We start from the raw sequence: 25,056 nt of genomic DNA, 5'->3' as shown, positions 1-25,056 counted from the left end.
AGCCTCCCAAGTAGCTGGGATTACAGGCATGTACCAACATGCCCAGCTAATTTTTGAAATTGTTTTAGTGGAGATGGCATTTCACCATATTCCCCAGGCTAGTCTTGAACACCTAACCTCAAGTGATTTGCCCACCTTGGCCTCCCAAAGTACTGGGATTACAGACATGAGCCACCATTCCTTGCCCCTTTTTACATTTAGAAAAGGGTTGGTTTGTTTGTTTTTTGTTTGGTACTGAGAGGACAGAATATTGAGAGTGACTGGGAACTCAGGCAAAATTACTAAGAAGATAACCTGAGATCTTGAAATAGTATTATGAGGCAACTGGTGATGTCTTTATACTACTTAAGAGGATATTAATAAAAATGATATTTATTGATTATAATAGGCAAGATATATACCATAAGAAAAGCAATTTCTGTTTTTTTTTTTTTGGGGGGTTTTTTGAGTCAGGGTCTTGATCTGTTGCCTAGGCTGGAGTGCAGTGGTACGATCATGGCTCACTGCAGCCTCAGCCTCTTAGGTTTAAGCAGTCCTCCCACCTCAGCTTCTTGGGTAGCTAAGACCACAGGTGTGTGCCACCACACTTGGCTAATTAAAAAAAAAATACTTTTTGTAGAGACAAGATTTCCCTATGTTGCAGTTTCTGTTTTGAAACTGCAAAAACCATTAGCAACTAGGAAGACCTGACATATACTTACCTTAAAGTTAATTTGTTTTGTTAAGAAGCTACAAATAGACTGAGCTTGGTGGCTCATGCCTGTAATCTCAGGACTTTGAGAGGCTGAGGTGGGAGGGTCACTTAAGCCCAGGAGTTTGAGACCAGCCTTGGCAACATAGTGAGACCCCCATCTCTACAAAAAATTTTAAAAGAATTAGATAGGCATGGTGGCACATGTCTGTGGTTCCAGCTACTCAGGAGGCTGAGGCAGAAGGATCACTTGAGCCTGGGAGGTCGAGGCTGCAGTCAGCAGTTATCACACCCCTGCACTCCAACCTGGGCAACAGAGCAAGACCCCATCTTAAAAATAAATAAATAAATTAGCCAGGCATGGTGGCACGTGCCTGCAGTCCCAGCTACTCAAAAGGCTGAGGGGGGAGGATTGCTTAAGCCCAGCGGTTTGAGGCTGCAGTGAGCTATGATCATACCACTGCACTTCAGCCTGGGTGACAGAGCAAGAACCTGTCTCAAAAAAAAAAAAAAAAGCCACAAAGAATTATGGTTAGAGAATCAGCATTTGTAGATGATTATATCATGTTTAAACCATTTTGGATTTTTAATAGAATCTTACCCTTTTTTAATTTAACAGGAAAAATATAACTAAAAGAATGAATATTTTGCATTAAAAAGGAAGAAAGTTATTTTCTTTTTAGAACTCACTATCTAAAATCTGTTCTCATGAAGATTTGGTTGAATAAGCATATTCTGAAATCTAGAGGGAAGTTGCTGCAGCCAGTAGAATAGACTCCATACACATATAAAGCATTTTTTTCTTTCTTTTTGTGAGGGAGTCTTACACTGTCTCCCGGCTGGAGTGCAGTGGCATGATCTCCGCTCACTGCAACCTCCAACTCCCTGGTTCAAGCGATTCTCCTGCCTCAGCCTCCCGAGTAGCTGAGATTACAGGCATGTGCCACCACACCCAGCTAATTTTTGTATTATTAGTAGAAACGGGGTTTCATCATGTTGGCCAGGATGGTCTTGATTTCCTGACCTCGTGATCTACCTGCCTTGGCCTCCCAAAGTGTTGGGATTACAGGCATGAGCCACTGTGCCCTGCCTAAGTTTTTTTTTTCTAAACAGTTATGTGACAATATTGACTGCCATTTTACTGAGTATCCATTGAGCTCTACTCTTGTGAATGTTTTATATGTATGCTTGGTAATCCTGATGTTAACTCTGTTAAGTGGGTAGAATTTCATTAGAGAGTTCACATTTAGGGCCGAATGTAGTGACTCACGCCTGTAATCCCAACACTTTGGGAGGCTGAGGCGGGCAGATCACTTGAGGTCAGGGGTTTGAGACCAGCCTGGGCAACATGGTGAAACCCTGTCTCTGCAAAAAAATGCAAAAATTAACCAGGTGTGATGGTGCGCTCCTGTAGTCCCAGCTACTCGGGAAGCTGAGGTGGGAGGATCACTTGAGCCTGGGAGGTGGAGTTTGCAGTGAGCTGAGATCAGGCCAGTGCATTCCAGCCTGGACGACAGAGCGAGACCCTGTCTCAAAAAACAAAAAAAGAAAAGAGATTCACATTTAGGTTTGTCTGATTGCAACCTATGGTTTTTTCACTGGGCCCAGTTATTGCCCTCTTTGTGTGTTGGATCTTTTTCTCACCTACATACCGGCTGAAAGGTATGTGGTTTGGAGGGAACCACGTGTTCCCTCCAGCATGACAGGAAAACCATGCTGTCTCCTGAAAGTGATTGTCAAGTCAGAAGGTGGCTATGCTAATGAAATGGAAAATAATGAAATAAGATTACTTTAATTTCTTTTATTTATAAAACACATTGAATTTGCTTTGCAACAGTGTTTTATTACCTTATTTAAGTTGAAATGTAACATTTTGTTGTGAATCTCTAGAACATTCTGAAAATTTTTACTTTTAGTAGTAATAGTTACCATTATTCATTGCTTCCTATAGACTTCCAATGTGCTGTCTACCATATGGTAGTTACTAGCCACATTTAATTTTAAACAAAACTTAAAATTCAGTTCATTAGTTGCACTAGCCACATATCAGTTGCTTATATGGCTAGTGGCTCCCATATTGAGCAGCTGGAAATATAGAACATTTTCATCATCTCAGAAAGTTCTGTTGAACAATGCTACACACTTTACATGTTGTTTCTCATTCATAACTCTTCAAGGCCTCTTTTTTAATTTTTAAATTATAAAACACTAGAAAGCTAGGCTTGCAAGATAAGTAAATTGCCTAGTGTACATTTCTAAACAGATAAAGAAAAATAACATAATCTCTGACTTCAGGTTTTACTCTGCAATGGGAACCTACACAAGAAACAGGATAGTATATGATAAAATAAGACACAAGGGTTTTTTTTTGCTTTTATTATTATTTTTAATTGACACATAATAATTGTACATATTTTCTGGGTGTACAGTGTACTATTTTGATACATGTATGCAATGTGTCTTGGTCAAGTCATGGTAATTAGCATATCCATCACCTCAAACATTTATCATTTCTTTGTGTTGGGAACATTTAAATCCTGCTGTTATAGCTATTTGAAAATATACAACAAGTTGCTGTTAATTATAGTTACCCTATAGTGCTATAGAACACTGGAACTTACTCCTCCTTTCTAGTTGTACTTATATATCCATTAACCAACCTTTGGCTACTCTCCCTTCTCTGCTTCCCTTCCTTGACTCCCCTTTTTCTCCTCTAGTAGCCACTATTCTTCTCTATACTTCTATGAGATCTACTTTTTTAGCTTCCACATGTAAGTGAGAACCTACAGTGTTTATCTTTCTCTGCCTGGCTTATTTCATTTAACATAATGTCCTCCAACTTCATTTGTGTTGCCACAAATGGTAGAATTTCATATTTTTTTATGGCTAAATAGTATTATGTGGTTATATGTGTGTGTGCGTATAAATATACAGACAGAGCACATTTTCTGGCTTTATTCATCTGTTGATAGGCAATTAGGTTGATTCCGTATCTGTGAATAGTGCCACGATAAACATGGAAGTACATATATGATTTTCTTTCCTTTGGATACATACCCAGTAGTGGGATTACTGGATCATATCATAGTCTATTTTTAGTGTTTTGAAGAGCCTCCATAGTGTTTTTGATAATGGCTGTACTAATTTACATTCCTTCCAACAGTAGAGTTCCCCTTTCTCCACATCTTTGCCAGCATCTGTTATTTTTTGTCTTTTTGATAATAGTCATTCTGACAAGGATGAGATGATATCTCATCATGGTTTTGATTTGCATTTCCCTGATGACTAGTGATATTGAGCATTTTTTAGTATACCCATTGTCCATTTGTATGTTTTCTTTTGAGAAATATTGGTTCAGCTCATTTGCCTATTTTAAGTCAGATTATTGGCTGGGTGCCTTGTCTCATGCTTGTAATTTCAACACTTTGAGAGGCTAAGGTGGGTAGATTGCTTGAGCTCATGAGTTTGAGACCAGCCTGGGCAACATGGTGAAACCCCATCTTTACAAAAAATATAAAACTTAGCCAGGCGTGGTGGTGAGCACCTGTAGTCCCAGCTACTCAGAATGCTGAGGTGAGAGGATAGCTTGAGCCTGGGAGGTGGAGGTTGCAGTGAGCTGGGATGACACCATTGCAGTGTAGCCTGGGCAACAGAGCCAGACCTTATCTCAAAAAAAAAAAAAAAAAACCCAAACCAGATTATTATTAGTATTTTTTGCTGTTGAGTTTTTTGTCTAGTCTAGATATTAATCCCTTGTTGGTTAATAGTTTGCAAATATTTTCTCCCATCCTGTACATTATTTCTCTCTTCACTCTGTTGATTGCCTCCTTTGCTGTGCAGAAGCTTTTTAGTTTAATATAATCCCATTTGTCTATTTTTGCTTTTACTGCCTGTGTTTTTGAGGTCTTCGCCATAAAATTTTTGCCCAAACAATGTCCTAAAACATTTCTCCTATGTTTTCTTTCTTTTTTTGAGATGAAGCCTCATTCTTGTCACCCAGGCTGGAGTGCAGTGGCAGTGGCGCGATCTCGGCTCACTGCAACCTCCGCCTTCTGGGTTCAAGCAGTTCTCCTGCCTCAGCCTCCTGAGTAGCTGGGATTACAGGCTCCTGCCACCACGCCCAGCTAATTTTTTGGTATTTTTAGGAGAGACGAGGTTTCACCGTGTTGGCCAGGCTGGTCTCGAACTCCTGACCTCAAGTGATCTGCCTGCCTCAGCCTCCCAAAGTGCTGGGATTACAGGCATGAGCCACTGTGCCCAGCTTTTATGTTTTCTTCTAGTAGTTTTATATTTTGGGTGTTAAATTTAAGTCTTTCATCCATTTTGAATTGATTTTCTTCTTTCACAAAAAAGGAGGTTTTTTTAATATGGTGAGAGATAGGGAGCTAGTTTCATTTTTCTGCATATGGATATCCGGTTTTCCCAGCATTGTTTATTGAAGAGACTGTCTCTTCTTCAATGAGTGTTCTTGGTGCCTTTGTTGAGAGTCTGTAAATGCGTGGATTTATTTCTGGGTTCTGTATTCTGTTCCAGTACCATGCTGTTTTGGTTACTACAGCTCTATATAGAATATTTGGAAGCGTGTTAGTGTGATGCCTCCAGCTTTGGTTTTGTTTTTTGTTTGTTTTTGTTTTTTGTTTTTTTGCTCAGGATTACTTTAGCTATTTGTAGTTTTTTAAATGAATTTTAGCATTGTTTTTGCTACTTTTGGGAAGAATGTCATTGGTATTTTGATAAAGATTGCACTGAACTGTAGATTACTTTTGGTAATATGGTCATTTTCACAATATTAATTCTTCTAATTCTTGAACATGGGAGATCTTTGTATTTTTTCATGTCCTCTTCAATTTTTTTAATCAGTGTTTTGTAGTTTTTCTTGTAGAAATCTTTTACCTTCTTGGTTTAATTTATCCTACGTATTTTATTTTTTTGTAGCTATTGTAAATGGCATTGCTTTCTTGATTTCTTTTTGTGCTAGTTTGTTGTTGGTGTATAGAAACACTACTGATTTATTTTATTTTATTTTTTAATTTTAGAGATGGGGGTCTCGCTATGTTGCCCAGGCTGGTCTTGAACTCCTGACCTCAAGTGATCCTCCTGCCTTGTCCTCCCAAAGTGCTGGCTGGTATTACAGGCATGAGCCACTGTGCCCAGCCAAAACACGACTGATTTTTTTTGTGTTGATGTTTTATCCTGCAACATTACCCCATTTGTTTGTCAGTTCTAAGAGTTTTTTTAGAGGAGCTTTATATAGGGTTATAGAGTTTTCTATATATAAGTTCATGTTGTCTGCAAACGGGGACAGTTTGACTTCCTTTTTTCCATTTTGGATGCCTTTTCTTTTTCTCTTGCCTAATTGTTTTGGCTAGGACTTCCAGTACTGTGTTGAATAAAAGTGGTGAAAATGGGCATCCTTGTCTCATTTGAGATCTTAGAGAAAAAGCTTTCAACTTTTCCTTGTTCAGTATGATGTTGGCTGTGGTTTTGTCATATATGGCCTTTATTGTGTTTTTTTTCTATAGTTAACTTGCTGAGAGTTTTTATCATGAAGGGATGTTGAATTTTATCAAATGATTTTTCATGTCTATTGAGATAATCTTTATTCTATTGATATTTGATTTTATTTATTGATTTATGTATGTTGAATCATCCTTACATCCCTGGAATAAATTCCATTTGATCTTGGTGAATGTCTTTTTGCATCTGTGTTCATCAGGGATATTGGCTTACAGTTTTCTTTATTTGGTTTTGGTATCAGGGTAATGTTGACTTTGTAGAATGAGTTTGGAAAAATTCCTTACTCTTCAGTTTTCTGAGAGAATTTGAAAAGAATTGATAGTTCTTCTTTATATGTTTGGTAGAATTCTGCAATGAAGCCATTGGGTCCTGGGCTTTACTTTTATAGGAGATGTTTTATTGCAGATTCGGTCTTGCTACTTGTAATTGGTCTGTTCAGGTTTTCTATTTCTTCTTGGTTTAATCTTGATAGGTTATATCTGTCCAGAAGTTTATCCATTTCTGCTAAGTTTTCTAATTGGATACACAGTTATTCATAATAGCCTCTAATGATCCTTTGTATTCCTGTGGTATTAGTTGTAATGTCTCCTTTTTTGTTTCTGATTTTATTTATTTGGGTCTTTTTTTTTCTTGGTTAGTCTGGCCAGCAGTTTGTCAATTTTGTTTATTTCTTAAAAAAGCCAACTTCTCATTTCATTGATTATTTGTATTTGTTTGTCTCAGTTTTGTTTATTTCTGCTTTGATTTTTATTATTTATTTTCCTGTGCTAGCTTTGGGTTTGGTTTGTTCTTATTTTTCTAGCTACATTGTTTATTTGAAATGTTTCTACTTTTTTGGTGTAGGTATTTATTGCTATAATCTTCCCTTTTGATACTGATTTTGCTGTATCCCATAGGTGTTGGTATGTTTGTTTCTACTTTTCATTTGTTTCCAGAAATGTTTTGGTTTCCTTCTTAATTTCTTCATTGACCTATTGGTTGTTCAGGAGCATGTTGTTTAATTTCCGTTTACGATTTCAAAAGTTCCTTTTGTTATTGATTTCTAGTTTTATTTCACTGTGGTCAAAAAAGGTATTTGATATGACTTTAATTCTTTTAAATTTGTTCAGACTTATTTTGTGGCCTAATACGTGATCTGTCCTGGAGAATGTGCTGATGAAAAGAATGTATATTCTGCAGATATTGGATGAAATATTCTGTAGATGTCTGTTAGGCTCATTCAGTATAAATGTGCAATTTAAAGCCAACGTTTGTTTCTTTGTTGATTTTTCTGTCTAGATGATCTTTCATTGCTGAGAGTAGGGTGTTGAAGTCTCCAACTATTTTTTATTGGAATCTATTACTCCTTTTAGATCAAATAGTATTTGCTTGATGTAGCTGGGTGCTCTGATATTGGTGCATATATATTTTCAATTATATTCTTTTGCTGAATTGATCCCTTTGTCATTATATATTGACCCTTTTTGTCTTTTTTTATAGGGTGTTTTTTTTTTTTTTTTTTTTTTTGAGGCAGGGTTTCACTCCGTCCCCCAGGCTGAAATACAGTGCTGTGATCTTGGCTCACTGCAACCTCAACCTCCCAGGCTAAGGTGATGCTTTCACCTCAGCCTCCCAAGTAGCGGCATGTGCTGCCATGTCCAGCTAATTTTTTTTCTTTTTTTTTTTTTTTGGTAGAGATGGGGTTTTGCCATGTTGCCGAGGCTGGTTTCAAACTCCTGAGCCCACCTTGGCCTCCCAAAGTGCTGTGGTTGCAGGCATGTGCTACCATGCCCAGCTTCTTTTTATAGTTTTTAATTTAAAGTATGCTTTATCTGATATGAGTATAGCTATTCCTGCTTGCTTTTAGTTTCTGTTTGCATAGAATATCTTTTTCCATCATTTTACATTCAGTCCGTATGTGTCTTTACAGGTGACATGAGTTTTTGTAGGCAGCATATAGTTGGGTCATGTGTTTTTAATCCATTCAGCTAGTCTGTGTCTTTTAAGTGTGGAGTTTAATCTGTTTACATTCAGGGTTGTTACTGATATGTGAAGACTTACTCTTTTCATTTTGTTAATTATTTTCTGGTTTTGTATATTCTTTGTTCCTTTCTTCCTCTCTTAATGTTTATTATTGCAGTTTGGTGGTTTTCTGTAGTACAGTGGTTTGATTATTTTATCTTTCTCCTTTGTGTACCTGCTGTACTAGTGAATTTTATACTTTTACATATTTTCATAATAGTGTCTGTTATCTTTTTGCTTTCAGATATAGGACTTTTTTGAGCACTTCTTGTAAGGCTGATCTAGTGGTGATGAATTCCTACCATTTAAAAAGAAAAAGTATGGGAAAGACTTTATTTCTCCCTCATTTCTGAAGGATAGCTTTGCTGGGTATTCTTGGCAGGCATTTTTCTTTTTTCAGTGCTTCTCAAATATATCATTTCATTTTCTTCTGGCTTGTAAGGTTTTTTCAGATAAATCTGCTGTTATCTAATAAGGATTTCCTTATATGTGATGTAATACTTTGCAATTTTTATTTTTAATTTTCTTTTGATAAGGGTCTCACTCTGTCAGCCAGGCTGGAGTGTGGTGGTGTGATCACAGTTTGCTGCAGCCTTGACTTCCTGGGTTCAAGTGATGCCCTCACCTCAGCCTCTCGAGTTCTGGGACTACAGGCACGTGGTACCATGCCCAGCTAATTTTTGTATTTTTTGTAGAGATGGGGTTTCGTTATGTTGGCCAAACTGTTCTCAAACTCCTGGGCTCAAGCCATCTGCCTGCCTTGACCTCCCAAAGTGCTGGGACTATGGGCATGAGCCACCATACCTGGTCTCTCTTGCTATTTTTAGAATTCTGTCTTTGACTTTTGACAATTTATAAGTCACAAAGTTTATGGTAACATACAGGAGAGGTGCTTGATTTAGATTGTTATCATCAGGGAAGGGTTCCTGGAAGAAGTCCTGATTGAACTCAGCCTTGAAGGACAATGATTATATATTAGCAAGATAAATGAATTAGGACATTATTATAAATGAAGCAGATAAAAGTGTATAATCAGATGAAGTACTTTCCAGTATTTGAACTGTGTCTTAATAATAGCTTCCCTTTGGGAGGCTGAGGCGGGCAGATCACCCGAGGTCAGGAGTTTGAGACCAGCCTTGCCAACATGGTAAAACCCTGTCTCTACTAAAAATATAAAAAATTAACCGGGTGTGGTGATGGGTACCTGTAATCCCAGCTACCCGGGAGGCTGAGGCAGGAGAATTGCTTGAACCCAGGAGGTGGAGGTTGCAGTGAGCCGAGATAGCACCGCTGTACCCCATCCTGGGCAACTGAGTGAAAACTCCCATCTCAGAAAAAAAAAAAAAAAAAGAATACCTTCCCTGGTCAGTAGGTTACAGAGTATTTTATTAATAGATAAAGGGAGCAGCAATATGTGCAAAGGCACTCCAGGTCAAAAGAGTATATAATTCACTGGGGAATTGCAAGTGCTATAGTTGGGTATTCCTGATAACTACCAGGAATAAATAGATACACATGATAAGGTTTAAATATATAGCTCTTGAGTAGAAGTGTTGAGAAATGAAGTTTGGAAGGAAGGGAGTAGCCAGATTCTAAGAGTTTGGACTTTATGTTGTATGTAAATGCTTGTTTTATCTCATCATGATTGTATAGATTAAAAATTTTAATTAGAAAAAAGAAACATAGTCAAAGCATGAAGTTTAATGAGAAAAATATACCAATTTTGAGGAAAGACAAAATATTTGCTACTATATTTTTAGCCTAATTGAAATGTGTTGAAATCTGAATTTATGCCTACATTGAGAATGACAAATAATATTCAAATTTCTTTTGTACCTTTAGCAGCCTGGAAGTTTTTCTAGCTGGTCTGGTAGTTTCCTCATGGATGATAACATGTCTAATACTCTAAATAGCCTTGACGAGCACACTAGTGAGTTTTACAGTATGGATGAAAATCAGCCTGTGTCTGCTCAGCAGAATTCACCCACAAAGTTCCTGGCCGTGGAGGCAAACGCTGTGTTATCCTCTTTGCAGACCATCCCAGAGTTTGCAGAGACTCTAGAACTTATTGAATCTGTAAGTAAAAAATTGTAAGATTATCAAAAATTCAATTTTAGTTACATGATTTCATGCTCAGAAACTCAGTTTTGGACATCGACCAGTTTTATGTTTTGTATGCCATGCTTAATTTTGTTCTGATATTTTGCAGTGGCTTCTAGGGGAAAAAAGTTTAAATTTTTCTCAAGTATGTGCCTTGTGAGGAATTTTTAAAAATTAAAAACTTAATTCATTTTTTATTATATAAGTTATTACAAGTGCATTAGAGAAAGCTGGAAACTAGAGAAAACTATAAAAAAGAAAATTAAAGTCCTTCATAAACCCAGAGTTAATAATTTGATATATTCCTTTCAGTCTGTGTTCTATACTTAGAAAACATGATATTTTTAAACAAAATTTAAAGTGTATATTTTAAACAAAAATACACTTCTGTATTATATTTGTGGATTTTTTTTTTCCACCCTGTCATGAGCATGTTTCTGTTTCCTTTTATAAACTTGATTTTTTTTTTTTTTTAAGATGGAGTCTCACTCTGTCACCCAGGCTGGAATGCAGTGGTGCAATCTCAGTTCACTGCAACCTGTGCCTCCTGGGTTCAAGCGATTCTCCTGCCTCAGCCTTCTGAGTAGCTGGGATTACAAGTGCCTGCCACCACACCCAGCTAATTTTTATATTTTTAGTGGAGATGGGGTTTCATCATGTTGGCCAGGCTGGTCTTGAACTCCTGACCTCAAGTGATCCTCCCACCTCGGCCTCCCCAAGTGCTGGGATTACAGGCATGGGCCACTGTGCCTGGCCTAAATTTGAATTTTAGGAGCTTTGTAGTATTCCATCAAATGAATATAAGAAAATATATTTACCCAACTATTATTATTGGACATTTAGGTAGTGTCTACTTTTTCAGTACTACAAATAACATATAAAGCTTTGTGCAAAATCATGATTATGTCTTTAGGTTAAATTGAATTTCTGGATCAAAGTGTATCACCATTTTTAACATGTTCCATACACATTACCAAATGATTATGCAGAATTTGATGGTGTCTTCCTGATGTGCAGTAGAATGTGAAGTTTTATGATGAATTATACTTTTTGATAATAACTTATAATTTGTTCTTAAAGTACTTTGACAGTAAGCTTCAACTACTGAATTAGATGAACTATTATGTATTTTGGAATCATAGGAAAGCCATAATCTGTTCCTCTTAAATGGTCTTGCTTAAAAAAAATGTCCAAGGAAAGCATTTTTACTGATAAAATGAGTTGTTAATTAACTCTGTGGAAATCATCATCCTGTGTTCAAGAGCAGATTTAACTAGGTTATAGCATTAACTTTATTAACAGTTTAATTTATTGCAGGATCCTGTAGCATGGAGTGATGTTACCAGTTTTGATATTTCTGATGCTGCTGCTTCTCCTGTCAAATCCACCCCAGTTAAATTAATGAGAATTCAGCACAATGAAGGAGCCACGGAATGCCAATTTAACGTCAGTCTTGTACTTGAAGGGAAAAAAAACACTTGTAATGGTGGCAACAGTGAAGCTGTTCCTTTAACATCCCCAAATATAGCCAAGTTTAGCACTCCACCAGCCATCCTCAGAAAGAAGAGAAAAATGCGAGTGGGTCATTCCCCAGGCAGCGAACTTAGGGATGGCTCATTGAACGATGGTGGTAATACGGCGCTAAAACATACACCACTGAAAACACTACCATTTTCTCCTTCACAGGTAGTGGTGTTGATTTTGTTTATGTTTCTGAATGTCAGTGAGTTACATTAAATTAGATCTTTAACATCCTTACTAGCAGTTGGTAGCTTTGATAACATATGAAAATAATGTGTTTAAATGTATACTTGAGAATACTGAACTCTGAGAGAATAGAAAGTATCTCACAAAATGTAGTAGCTGCAAATATTGATTGATTGATTGATTGATTGATTGATTTAATTCATTTATATTTTGGAGACAGGGTCTCACTTTGTTGCCCAGGTTGGAGTGCAATGGCACAAACACGGCTCACTGCAGCCTCAACCACCCAGGCTCAAGTGATCTTCCTGCCTCAGCCCCCCAAGTAGCCTGGACTATGGATGCGTGCCATCACACCTAGCTAATTTTGTATTTTTTGTAGAGATGGGGTTTTACCATGTTGCCCAAGCTGGTCTTGAACTCCTGAGCTCAAGTAATCCACCTGCCTTGGCTCCCAAAGTGTTGGGATTACAGGCGTGAGCCACTGCTCCCAGTTCTGCACGATATTATACTACAGTTTTTAGAGGGACATTTTCTTTATCTTGTAGTCCCATATCTTTATAGAACTCATCAGAAAACAAGCCTGGAAAGGTAACATTGATTTGCCCAAAGTTACCTAATGCAAGGCTGAGACTAAGATCCGGTTTCCTGACTGACTACTGTTCGATAGATATACCTGATAAAGTTTAAAGTGGCTTTACCTATTTAGAGTAATGTATTTAGTTTGCCCACTGAGTTTTTCCTTTTAATGTTCTTTGGAAGAAACTTAGATCATTGCTTACTGTAAGAATTTAATGTGTCAAGAGGTTTCCTAAGGATGTCCAGAACTACCTACTTACTTTCTCCTCTTGCAATATCCCTGGACAGTAGATGTTTATGTTAGGACAGTTTCCTATTGAACACTTGCTATGCTCCAGGCTGTTTGCCAAACACTTTTTTTGTTTTTTTTTTTGAGATGGAGTTTTGCTCTTGTTGCCCAGGCTGGGATGCAATGGCACCATCTTGGCTCACCGCAACTTCTGCCTCCCAGGTTCAAGTGATTCTCCTGGCTCAGCCTCCCGAGTAGCTGGGATTACAGGCATGCGCCACCACGCCCGGCTAATTTTGTATTTTTAGTAGAGACAGAGTTTCTCCATGTTGGTCAGGCTGGTCTTGAACTCCCGACCTTAGGTGATCTGCCCGCCTCGGCCTCCCAAAGTGCTGGGATTACAGGCGTGAGTCATTGCGCCCGGCCTCCAAACACTTTTCTTATAGCATCTCAGTTAATGCTCTTTCAAAAGGAGTTAGGTGGACTAAAATTCTGAAGTTGAGCCACTTGTCAAAGCCAACAGTTAGTAAGAGATGGAGCTGATGTTTTCTGAAAGTGTTTGGCAGAGGCTACAAAGTTTAAGGAGGAAGAAGGGAGTTTAATGGTCAAATAAACATGGAGAATGCTGGGATATTATTGGAGGTATATTTTGAGGCTAGGGAGATAAGTAGGATCTGGCAGAACACAGATCTCTAAAAATTGTGCACCCATGCTTCAGGGGATGCCATTTGTGTAGACTACAATGTGAATAGTCTGTTCACCCCCAGCCCTGCTCTCAGAGCTAAAAAGCACTGGAGAAAGTGAAGTAGGCTTGGGCATACTAGCAGTTTTCTATTCTGGAGTTTTGCGTGCTAGCAATTTTTGTTGAAGTGTGAATTCTAAGGTAGAAGTGGCTGAAAAATGCTTGTTTCCCATGGCAAACTGCTTGGATTTTATCCTGTAAAAGAGAGTTTGATTACTAATCTTAGGGTAAAATAAATTCAAGTATTCAGAGCCAGAAGTGATAGAGCTAGACTTCATTCTAGTTATAAGTAGCTTTGAAGCCATTTCTATGGCTTCATATCACTGTTTCTAATCTTTTGATTACAAAAATAAATTAGTATTTCACAATTGTATTGTGAATACAATTAGTATTTCACAATTGTATTGTGAATACAATTAGTATTTCACAATTGTAAATTATATAATTTAGAAAATGGACTCTGTTATGCCAGTTTTGACTGCTTAGAGGTTCTGTTCTGTGTTCTAGATAGGCAAATTTGCCAGACAGCTGTATTTCTTATCAGCAAAGCATTATTAGTATATTCTAAATTAAAATACTCTCATAGAAAAAGCCACTTAAGGTCATTTATTAATAAGAGCTAAAAAACTTGTTTTTTCAGTTACACACTGTTGTACAAAACTGTTACATTTTACACAGCAGCTGTTTATGGTTTCTATAGATCTCTATTTGATAATATACTGTTTTTTAAATTTTTAGTATTTTTTTGTAACTTTTGAATATTTGTTAAATGTTTCTTGAATTCCTATATGTGCTAAACACTGTTCTAAGAGCTGCGGAGACAAAAACGAACAAACCAGACAAAAATTCCTACCCTCATGGAACATAATTTCCATGGAGTATAAGTGTAATATTATTCATAAGCTTTTTTAAAGAGGTATGAAGAAATAATTTGAAAATCTTATCAGTTTAATATTTGTGTAGGGATTTTGATGTTCTAGAAGTCGTCTTTAAACTCTCTTCCCTTTTTAGTTTTTTAACACATGTCCTGGTAATGAACAGCTTAATATAGAAAATCCTTCATTTACATCAACCCCTATTTGTGGGCAGAAAGTTCTCATTACAACTCCTCTTCATAAGGAAACAACTCCCAAAGATCAAAAGGAAAATGTAGGGTAAGTAGGTATTAAATAATTGTTTTAGAGAAAATGGGGAGCACAATGTCAAAGTAGATTAGCTTTTTGTGCATATAAATAGCATGTATCATAATTCCTATTCCTACAGGACTTATAATATATATATATTTTTTTTTTGAGATGGAATTTCGCTCTCGTTGCCCAGGCTGGAGCGCAATGGTGAGATCTCGGCTCACTGCAACCTCCACCTCCCGGGTTCAAATGATTCTCCTGCCTCAGCCTCCCGAGTAGCTGGGATTACAGGCATGTGCCACCATGCCTGGTTAATATTGTGTATGTAGTAGAGATGGGATTTCACTGTGTTGGCCAGTCTGGTCTTGGACTTCTGACCTCAGGTGATCTGCCCATCTCAGCCTCCCGAAGTGCTGGGATTATAGGTGTGAACCACTGTGGCCGGCCAGAATTTTTTTTTTTAATCATAACCTTATGTTTTCTCCTTAGGACAGTGAAAACCAACTTAAATATAGTATCAAACTTTGATTTCAATCAAAACATTTCTAGTACTTTTTTCTATATTAATTCTTTTTTTCTATTTTAAGATGATTGATTGAAATCAGAATTACCATAGGTGGGCATACTTTAAAATAGTCTTAGAATGTTTAAATGAAGCATATATATATGTGTAAGAAAATTTAGCGTGTGCTTAAATTGCTTTGCTTTCATTAACTTGTATGAAATCAGATCGTGACTATAACGTAAATATCTAAATGACTGGATAGGTTTAGAACACCTACTATTAGAAGATCTATACTGGGTACCACACCAAGAACTCCTACTCCTTTTAAGAATGCGCTTGCTGCTCAGGAGAAAAAATATGGACCTCTTAAAATTGTGGTATGTATATTCATTTTATTTTTAATAATTTTCCTAATTTTAATAAAACACAAATTATGATTTTTATCACTTTGATTTTTAACATTTAAAAAAAGATATTTACTGAAACAGATACAAAGCTTTATCTTTTGATTTTCAAGGTTTCTTTTTGTTTTTTTTTTTTTGAGATGGAGTCTCACTTTGTCGCCCAGGCTAGAGTGAAGTGGCGTGATCTCAGCTCACTGTAACCTCCACCCCCTGGGTTCAAGTGATCCTCATGCCTCAGCCTCCTGAGTAGCTGGTATTACAGGTGCCCGCCACCACATCCAGCTAATTTTTGTATTTTTAGTAGAGATGGGATTTCACCACATTGGCCAGCCTGGTCTTGAACTCCTGACCTCAGGTGATCCACCCCGCCCTCGGCCTCCCAAAGTGCTAGGATTACAGGCGTGAGCCACCACACCTGGCCTAATTTTCAAGTTTGAATTTGTGTTCACCTTTTTCTTTAACTTGTAAATAAACCCTTGCTTGGCTGTTTTGAATTCTTAACTTTATAGCATCTAGAAAAAACAGATCAGGTGTCATTGGAACTCTTTTCCTTTTTTTCTTTTTTCTTTTTTTTTTTTTTTGAGACGCAGTCTTGCTCTGTCACCAGGATGGAGTGCAGTGGCTCATTCTCGGCTCACTGCAACCTCCGCCTCCTGGGTTCAAGCGATTCTCCCCCAGCCTCCTGAGTAGCTTGGACTACAGGCTTGCACCACCACGCCCAGCTAATTTTTGTATTTTTGGTAGAAATGGGGTTTCACCATGTTGGCCAGGATGGTCTCGATCTCCTGACCTCATGATCCACCCCACTTCGGCCTCCCAAAGTGCTGGGATTACAAGAGTGAGCCACTGCGCCCTGTTGGAACACTTTTCTTAATACTGAAATATACATTTTAGTAGTTTCAGTCGTGGTTACATGTATTAGAATAAAATAATTTTAATATTTTGATATACTGAAGCACTTTCATGATAATATTTAGGAAACTAATCAGGGTACCTCTTTAGGAAACTAATTAGGAAAAGGCCCAGTTTCCTTTTCTATGCAAAGGAGATCATAAAACACACCCCAAATTGTTATTGTGAAGCTGAAAGAGATGATGTAATTAAAGGGGCTTTTCTGAGTTTCAAGTAGTGTGTGCTTGGTTGCTGCTATTATTCTAATAATAGTATTTGTGGTAGTAGTTCACGAATGAATAGGACTGGGAAGTGTTCTAGTTACTGTGCTTTCATATATCTTACCGCCTTTGAAATACCTTGGAAAAGTGATGGGCATTTTAGGCAGATACAGATTTCTGGCAAGTTCTTTAGAAATATGATTTTTAAAATATTGGTCACTTCCAGGGTTTTTTAGTTATGTTCTTCTGTTTTTAGTCACTTTTTGGTTAGATTCATTAACAAATTCTAGTTTACTTGATTTAATTAATTTTTTGCCCAAAAGCATGTTACACATGCACATCTTCTAGTCTTTTCTTTTTCAAAATACTGTGTTAAAGGGTACGTAGTAGGGTTGATCAAGTCTTTTTGTCATTTAGCTCCATGTACTGCTGTGAACAATCATATTTCCTTTAGAGCTTCCTAGAGTTTTTATTTATGCATATACATAAATAAAACAAGAGTATGACCACACTTTATTATTTTATAACACTCTTTTTTAATTTAACCAAGTAAATGTATATATTTATCCCATAATTTTTAAGGTTTACATAATACTCCATTGTATGGAATTACCTGATTGATTTAGGCTGTTTCAGTGTTTTGCTGTTTATTTTAAAAATTCATCATTAATTCAGCAAATATTGATTGAGTGCCTAATAGGTTCCAGGCACTGTACTAGGCTTTAGGGATGGAAAGAATGTTGAAAAGGTCAAGTATGGTTCCTGCCTTCATAGGGGCATGTAGACTAATTGGGGATTAGACAAGTAAACAATGATTTGAAAGCATTTAAAAATTCTGCAGTGAGTCAGGGTCATTTGGTCAACATATAAGTGGAATAAAAATTATAATTTGATAGCTGGGTGTGGTAGTATGCTCTTGTAGTAGTCCCAGGAGGTTTGTTTGAGCCTGGGAAGTGGAGTCTACAGTGAGTGGTGATGAAGCCACTGCACTCCAGCCTAAAGGACAGAGTGCAGCTGTTTGAAAAAAAAAGACAAAAACAAAAGTATCATTTGTAATAGGTTTCGAATACCTAAAGTCCTCGTCAGTTTGTTTACTAGCCTTCTGACATTTTAAATTTAATACCAGCAGCACTCACAGCTCTTTGGATAGAATTTGACGATTGCCAAAATAGATTACTTGCATCAGCAATTTAAGATAAAAGGAAGGCAATGAGTTATAAATTAAAATTCCTAGAATATCTATATGCTCATACATCTCTTTGCAGTAAGCTGACTTTTCATTTCTCCTGCTCCTCCTCCAGTTATTTACTGAGCATCTACTGTACGCTAACCACTTAGCTTTCTTTTGTATCTTACTATGAGTCAAATGCACTTCTTGGAGATTGGCTTTGGAATTTTAATCAGGTATATCTTAAATATCTGTTGCCCTTTTAATAAACTGATTCTTTTAATATTTACTATAAATTACTCAAAAGGCTAAAAACTGTAGAAATGTTAAGTTTGGTAGTATCAAACCTGAAAAGTATTAATTGCAGGAGTTCTTTGCTTTTGACACATTAGAACAATTAGGAGAATAATTCTTGCTAGTGAATGAATTAATCTGTCTTAGCCCTATTCTAGGACATTTGTATTCTTAAAGGGGGAAAAACCTCCAGATCTTTTTAAGAATACTAAACTAGATCAAGAAAATGTGGGCTGGATGCAGTGGCTCATGCCTGTAATTCCAGCACTTTGGGAGATCAAGACAGGCAGATCATTTGAGCTCAGGAATTCAAGACCAGCCTGGGCAACATGATGAAACCCCATCTCTACCGAAAATACAATGAGCTGGGCATGGTGGTGTGCACCTGTGGCTCTGGCTACTTGGGAGACTGAGGTGGGAGGATCGCTTGACCCTGGGAGGTAGAGGTTGCAGTGAGCTGATATTATGCCACTGCACTCTAGCCTGGGTGACAGAGTGAGACCCCACCTCAAAAAAAAATTAAGGGGAAAAAAAAAGAAAATGCGGTGCATCTACACCATAGAATACTGTACAGCCATAAAAAAGAATGAGGTCATGTCCTTTGCAAGGACATGGATAGAGCTGGAAGCCATTATCCTCAGCAAAGCAACACAGAAACAGAAAACCAAATACTGCATGTTCTCATTTATAAATGAGAGCTAAATGATGGGAACATGTGGACATATAGAGAGGAACAGCACACACTGGGGCCTTTCAGAGAGTGGAAGGTGGGAAGAGAGAGGATCAGGAAAAATAACTAATGGGTACTAGGCTTAATACTTGGGTGATGAAATAATCTTTTTTCTTTTTTTGAGACGGAGTTTCACTCTTGTTGCCCAGGCTAGAGTGTAGTGGCGTGATCTCGGCTCACTGCAACCTCTGCCTTCTAGTTTCAAGTGATTCTCCTGCCTCAGCTTCCCAAGTAGCTGGGATTACAGGTGCCCACCACCACCCCGGCTAATTTTTGTATTTTTAGTAGAGACGGGGTTTCACCATGTTAGCCAGGATGGTCTTGAACTCCTGACCGAGGCCCGCCTTGGCCTCCCAAAGTGTTGAGATTACAGGCGTGAGCCCCTGCACCTGGCTGGGTGATGAAATAACCTATACAACAACCCCCCATGTTTACTTATGTAACAAACGTGCACTTGGACCCTTGAACATGAAAGTTAATTTGAAAAAAGAATACTTTATGTTCTTGGTGAAATACCATCATTTAAAAGCTCTTTGAGGCTGGGTGCGGTGGCTCACACCTGTGATCCCAGCACTTTGGGAGGCTGAGGTGGGCAAATCACCTCCTGAGGTCAGGAGTTCGAGACCACCTTGGCCAACATGGTGAAACCCCGTCTCTAGTAAAAATACAAAAAATTAGCCAGGTGTTGTGGTAGGTGTCTATGATCCCAGCTACTCGGGAGGCTGAGGCAGGAGAATCGGTTGAACCAGAGGGTGGGGGTGGGGTGTGGAGGTTGCAGTGAACTGAGATTATGCTACTACACTCCAGCCTGGGTGACAGAGCAAGATTCCATCTCAATAAATAAATAAGTAAATAATAATAATAATAATAATCAGCTCTTTGAGAAGTATACAGAAACACTAACATAATTCCTATATGTCTCAGTCTAGATGAGAATACTTTTAACATTTTGTTTTCGTCTTAAAAGTTTTTGTAAGTGCTGTGAAATCTCATTTATATATGAATACTATTCTCTCTAACTTTGCTGGCTGGGGACATAAGCTGCTGGTGTTTTTTTGTTTTTTGTTTTTTGGTTTTTTTTTGAGACGGAGTCTGGCTCTGTCGCCCAGGCTGGAGTCCAGTGGCGTGATCTCGGCTCACTGCAACCTCTGCCTCCTGGGTTCAAGCAATTCTCCTGCCTCAGCCTCCCGGGGTGCACACCACCACCCTCGGCTAATTTTTGTGTTTTTAGTAGAGATGGGGTTTCATCATGTTGGCCAGGATGGTCACAATCTCCTGACTTCGTGATCCACCCGCCTCGGTCTCCCAAAGTGCTGGGATTATAGGCGTGAGCCACCATGCCCGGCAGCTGCTGGTTATTAAGTGCTGCCAGTTCTTTTATTTAGTAGAGGTTTGATTACCTTTTCAAGTATATCTTGGTTATGAAAGGTGTAAGTTAGATACAATTTTTAAATTTTTTCTGGGTCATAAGTTGTGCTCACCTGTTGGACAGAAAGCCAGATGAATAGTATTTTGAGACTATTTCATCACTCAGCTCACACTCAAGTGTCTGTCTCTCTGTAACCTACCCTCCCACACTATACACACACACTCACTCTCTCTGTCTTCTTGGATACTGTGTCAGCTCTTTGCTTAGGCTAGGTATACAAAGATGAAAATGACCTGATCATTGCTCTCAAGTATCTCACAATCTTAGTGGTAACAGAAACATGTTAACTAGTAATTACATACTATGTAATAAGTACAATAAAAGTAGAATAAGAGCTAGTGTATTCCCAATATGTTCTATATTTCCTGTTTTTATGTAAAAAAAACTTGAGAAATAACATCTTTCTTTTCTGTTTAATTCTGAAGATCCTGACCTGAAGCAGGAGCTACAGTGGTTTCCCCAAAAGGAAGATTTTTGTTTAGTAGCCTAGAAATAAGAAATTGCTATTCTTTACTCAGTACTTGCAAATGTATAATATTGTTTTGCCATAACATGGATTAATTAAATTAATATATCTATAGGGGCTAGGAGAAAATTATGACAATAATGGAAAAGTATAAAAGATGGGTTTCCTATATATAGGGAGAAAAAGGAATTGCTATAAATGACTTTTTACAACATTTTAAAAAACAATTTAGTCCCAGCCACTTGCCTTCTTGGAAGAAGATATTCGGGAAGTTTTAAAAGAAGAAACTGGAACAGACCTATTCCTCAAAGAGGAAGATGAACCTGCTTACAAAAGCTGCAAACAAGAGGTAATCTTCTAGTATTATTGTTAATAAAAGTCTTATTGTATCCAAGAGACTTTGCCATAAAGCTTCTACATAAATTACTCATTCTAGAATACCGCTTCTGGGAAGAAAGTCAGAAAATCACTAGTCTTAGATAATTGGGAAAAAGAAGAATCAGGCACTCAACTGTTGACTGAAGACATTTCAGACATGCAGGTTTGTAAAGAATTATTATTGTTATTTTAAATGGTTGCTTCAAGTCCTAGAGGTTCTTATTTCTTACTCATTGTGTAGCCAGTTCATTAGAGATTCATGGAGGATTTTTATCTTAGTATCATTTTGCCTAATTCACAGAGAAACTATTCACTGTAGAGAATATTTTATTTACTTTTTTTTATATTTCTTTTGTTATGAGAGGAGTTAGCTGCCTTATATCTGATGTCAAAAAATCGTAGTTCTTAAGATTTTAAATATCAAAGTTTATCTCTGGTTCATTTCCAAAATACTTAATATTACTACATTACTAGAAATTTCATCAGAGCCAAATGCTTTCTTGGAGGGAAATAAACAGGGCTTCCATTACCACTTACTCAGTAGTCCCTCCATTTGTCTCCATTTTTGAATTAGTTATTTTCCTCTTTCTTTTTTCTCTCTTAGTCAGAAAATATATTTACTACATCCTTATTAATGATACCATTATTGGAAATACATGACAATAGGTGCAACTTGATTCCTGAAAAACAAGATATAAATTCAACCAACAAAACATATACACTTACTAAAAAGAAACCAAACCCTAACACTTCCAAAGTTGTCAAATTGGAAAAGAATCTTCAGGTATGGATTTATAAATTTCTTTAGTGATTTTTGTTTTTGTTTAATCAATGATCACTTTGGATTTACTGATCACAAATTATACTTTTAAATTCAAATTTGATTGTAACAGTAACTAAACATTTACCATTATTTTGTCACTCACATTTGGGTTTGAGAGACTCATTCATTAGAGCACATATAAACTAAACAATTGGAGCTGTAACCAAAGACTCGTCTGGTGATTTCCTAAGCACTGTATCTTTTTTAAACTAAAGATACATAAATCTACTTCTGGCACCTCTTCTCCTGTAACAAATATGTATAGCCCTAATTGCTATTCTGAAAAAGGGTAAGTGGTTGGAAGCAGTTTCAGCATGATTTTGTTGGTACTATGGTTTCCAGTGAACCTTTTGGCTCAGAAGTTGTAAAACAAAGTCCTTTTTTTTTCTGTTGGGATGCGACCAGTGTGTAACTGCAAATGAAGGTTGGAAAAATTTTTACTGCATTAAGAGTTTACCCCAGAGAATTTGAGAGTTCATTGAGTAGGAAATTTTCTTCTTTATGCCACAGTGACTGCAGCACTAGTATTCCTGATATTGGAAGCATACCTTGAAAACATCTTTGGCAATCACATATGACCACCTTACATCTGTTTTCAGCCACTGCTTTCTAAGAGCCATGTAGCACATTCTCTTAATCCATGTAAAATGATTTGAGTTCCTGGCGTTTAATTAACATAGAACTTTTGGGGAAAGTTATTATATAGACGATCATGTCTATAACATAGTAATCTTTATAATAAGGGAAGGAAAAAAACATAAGCTTGATTTTTTGTTATGAATATGTTTCCTAATTTGTAAATAAAGCATTCTTGGCTCATTTTTTGACATTACATCCTCTCTTTAAACCTTTTGCAAAATTTTGAAGCAATAAAGACTAACATTTATTTCCATGTTAAGATTCATTTGATTTGGGGGGAATTATTGGGGACAAGATTTTAAACTGCCTCCTTAGGCCTGTAAGCAATATAGATAGCTAAAATAATTGACTTTTTAAAAACTTGATCAAAAATATTTCAGTATATATTTTAAAACATTATTATTAAAAAAATACAATGCCATTGTTAAAACATTTTTATAATTATTGTTTATAAAATATCTAATCAGTTAAAATAACTGACTTTAAGAGTCTAATTGTGATATAATATGGATAGCTATTTTAATAATTTTCACATCATTATTAATATTTCCTTTCTAGTCAAATTGTGAATGGGAAACAGTGGTTTATGGGAAGACAGAAGACCAACTTATTATGACTGAACAAGCAAGAAGATATCTGAGTACTTACACAGCTACCAGTAGTACTTCAAGAGCTCTCATACTGTAATTGTTATTAAAATTGATGAAATGCCCCACTCCTTTACTGCAATCTCTACTAAATTAGGTTGCAGTGAAATTTTTCTCAATTAGTTGTTTTTAAAGTTGTAAGATAGCCCTTTTAATACAGCATCTTTTTTCTATTCTATGTAGTAGGCAGAAAGCTAGTAAGTCACTTAAGGGGTAGACAGTTTCATAGTTTATTTTTTAAGAGATGAGATTTTAAAAAATTGTTTTTAAAGAACAAGATGGGAAAATAATAGAATGTTCATGGATTTCTAAAAGTAAATTCTCATATATTTTCTTCACAAGATATATGTTGCTACTCTCTTGATGCTGCAGTTTTGTTATAGATAGGTGTATGAGTATATATGATTTCTGAAATTAGTCTATGTATGGAAAGCACACATGATTTTATGAAGTACTTTTGCCCATGTGCTGATTTACTTAGGCTACCATTTACAAAGAAACACATTGAAAAGGAATTTAAAGGAAGGATAGAAAGTTGCACTACTAATTTTTTGTTTTTTTTTTTCAGAAGCAGTAAAATTAACTACAGTGTTAAATGTATTTATTTGAGCATAGTACTGAAAACAAAAAGCATTCAAAAAAGAGTTTTTTCTTCTTTATTAGTAAATAGTATTTTCTTAATCTCAGAGGAGCTGAGAGTTTTGTTGAATGTATTGTACAGTATGTAGGAGCAGGAGAAATTTGTAAATTGGAAAGAAGTCTGTTTTTATAATTTATTTTTATTTTTAAAGCTTAAATGTAGATATTTATATGTATACAGGGTGCCTAGAAGCCAATGTTGTTTCCTGTTATTACAGCTAACACAGTAAAGAATAATTTTGACTTTAAGTATGAAACAGTAGTAAGTTATAGCTGCAAAGAATACAATATCTATACTGTATGTCACATCTACCTAAATGTTGCACTATGCCCTTTAAATCATGTTGGTTATAAAGTAGTTCTAAAAATGTACTAAATAATAATTTAATATTTTCTTTTTAAATTATATCGGGGGTGGTCATATACATTAATCTGGTGATTTGTATATGTGTTTGAAATTTTTGCATTTTGTTTAAAAAATAATATGGTACCTTGGTCCCTAAAAACAGTCTGCACTTAGAAGTTTATATTTACTCAGTGTTTCAGAAGTGGAGAACATTATCTTTTATTTATAAAAATATTTTGTCCTTTTTTAAATGTTTTGTGTTTCTCTACAGGTTACAACAGTTGCTTCAGTTGCCTGTTTTAGGTGTTTGCACTTATTTTATTTCTTCTTGAAAGAATTTTTATTTGCTTTTGTGGTAGAGATTATATGTAATTTTTTTTCAGTCATATAATGGTGTGCTGTCAACTTAAACACTGACAGGTAAATAGGATTGTACACTGTAGTTTGAATTATTTATAATTGACACACTCTCTCCCTCTCCACTCCTGAAGTATGCTGCTATAGAAAATAGCAGAATAGGCTTGCTGCTACGAGAGAAGGAAAGAGCGACCACCACTTGCACTGTGTGAAAAGATAAAAAACAAATGATGGCAAGTTCTCAAGTTAACTAAATGGAATCAACCATTACCAGGCAAATTCTTACAAATACCAAAATACTACTATGCCTTATAAAACAAAATGAAAGCAGGTTAAGATTTTCTGCTCTATTTGTATGTTAATAGAAATGGAAATACTAAGTATTTTAATGCTTAGCTCTTGAACAGTGGACCTAAAAGGGTTTTAAGC

At 36.5% G+C, this 25,056-nt stretch overlaps 1 protein-coding gene across 5 annotated transcripts in view; it reads left to right on the top strand.

Annotated features, from left to right (window-relative positions):
- MYBL1 (MYB proto-oncogene like 1) overlaps window positions 1-24,855 on the top strand; it is a 47,479-nt gene extending 22,624 nt beyond the window's left edge. Inside the window, exons 9-16 of one of the 5 annotated variants that reach the window (XM_054497534.2) lie at window positions 10,052-10,285; window positions 11,627-11,995; window positions 14,575-14,717; window positions 15,458-15,572; window positions 21,031-21,147; window positions 21,235-21,339; window positions 21,781-21,960; window positions 23,197-24,855. In XM_054497534.2, coding sequence (XP_054353509.1) covers window positions 10,052-10,285; window positions 11,627-11,995; window positions 14,575-14,717; window positions 15,458-15,572; window positions 21,031-21,147; window positions 21,235-21,339; window positions 21,781-21,960; window positions 23,197-23,325 — 1,392 coding nt within the window. In that variant the 3' untranslated portion in view covers window positions 23,326-24,855. Of the gene's footprint in view, window positions 1-10,051; window positions 10,286-11,611; window positions 11,996-14,574; window positions 14,718-15,457; window positions 15,573-21,030; window positions 21,148-21,234; window positions 21,340-21,780; window positions 21,961-23,196 lie in introns of all 5 variants that reach the window. The other 4 variants (XM_063668820.1, XM_063668819.1, XM_054497535.2 and 1 more) reach the window with 4 other exon arrangements.
- Window positions 24,856-25,056: the final 201 nt, after the last annotated feature.

Source organism: Pongo pygmaeus, chromosome 7, assembly GCF_028885625.2.
Source record: "Pongo pygmaeus isolate AG05252 chromosome 7, NHGRI_mPonPyg2-v2.0_pri, whole genome shotgun sequence".
Lineage (NCBI taxonomy): Eukaryota > Metazoa > Chordata > Mammalia > Primates > Hominidae > Pongo > Pongo pygmaeus.
The sequence above is the reverse complement of the archived record's forward strand: the minus strand, read 5'-3'. Positions and strand labels throughout refer to the sequence as shown.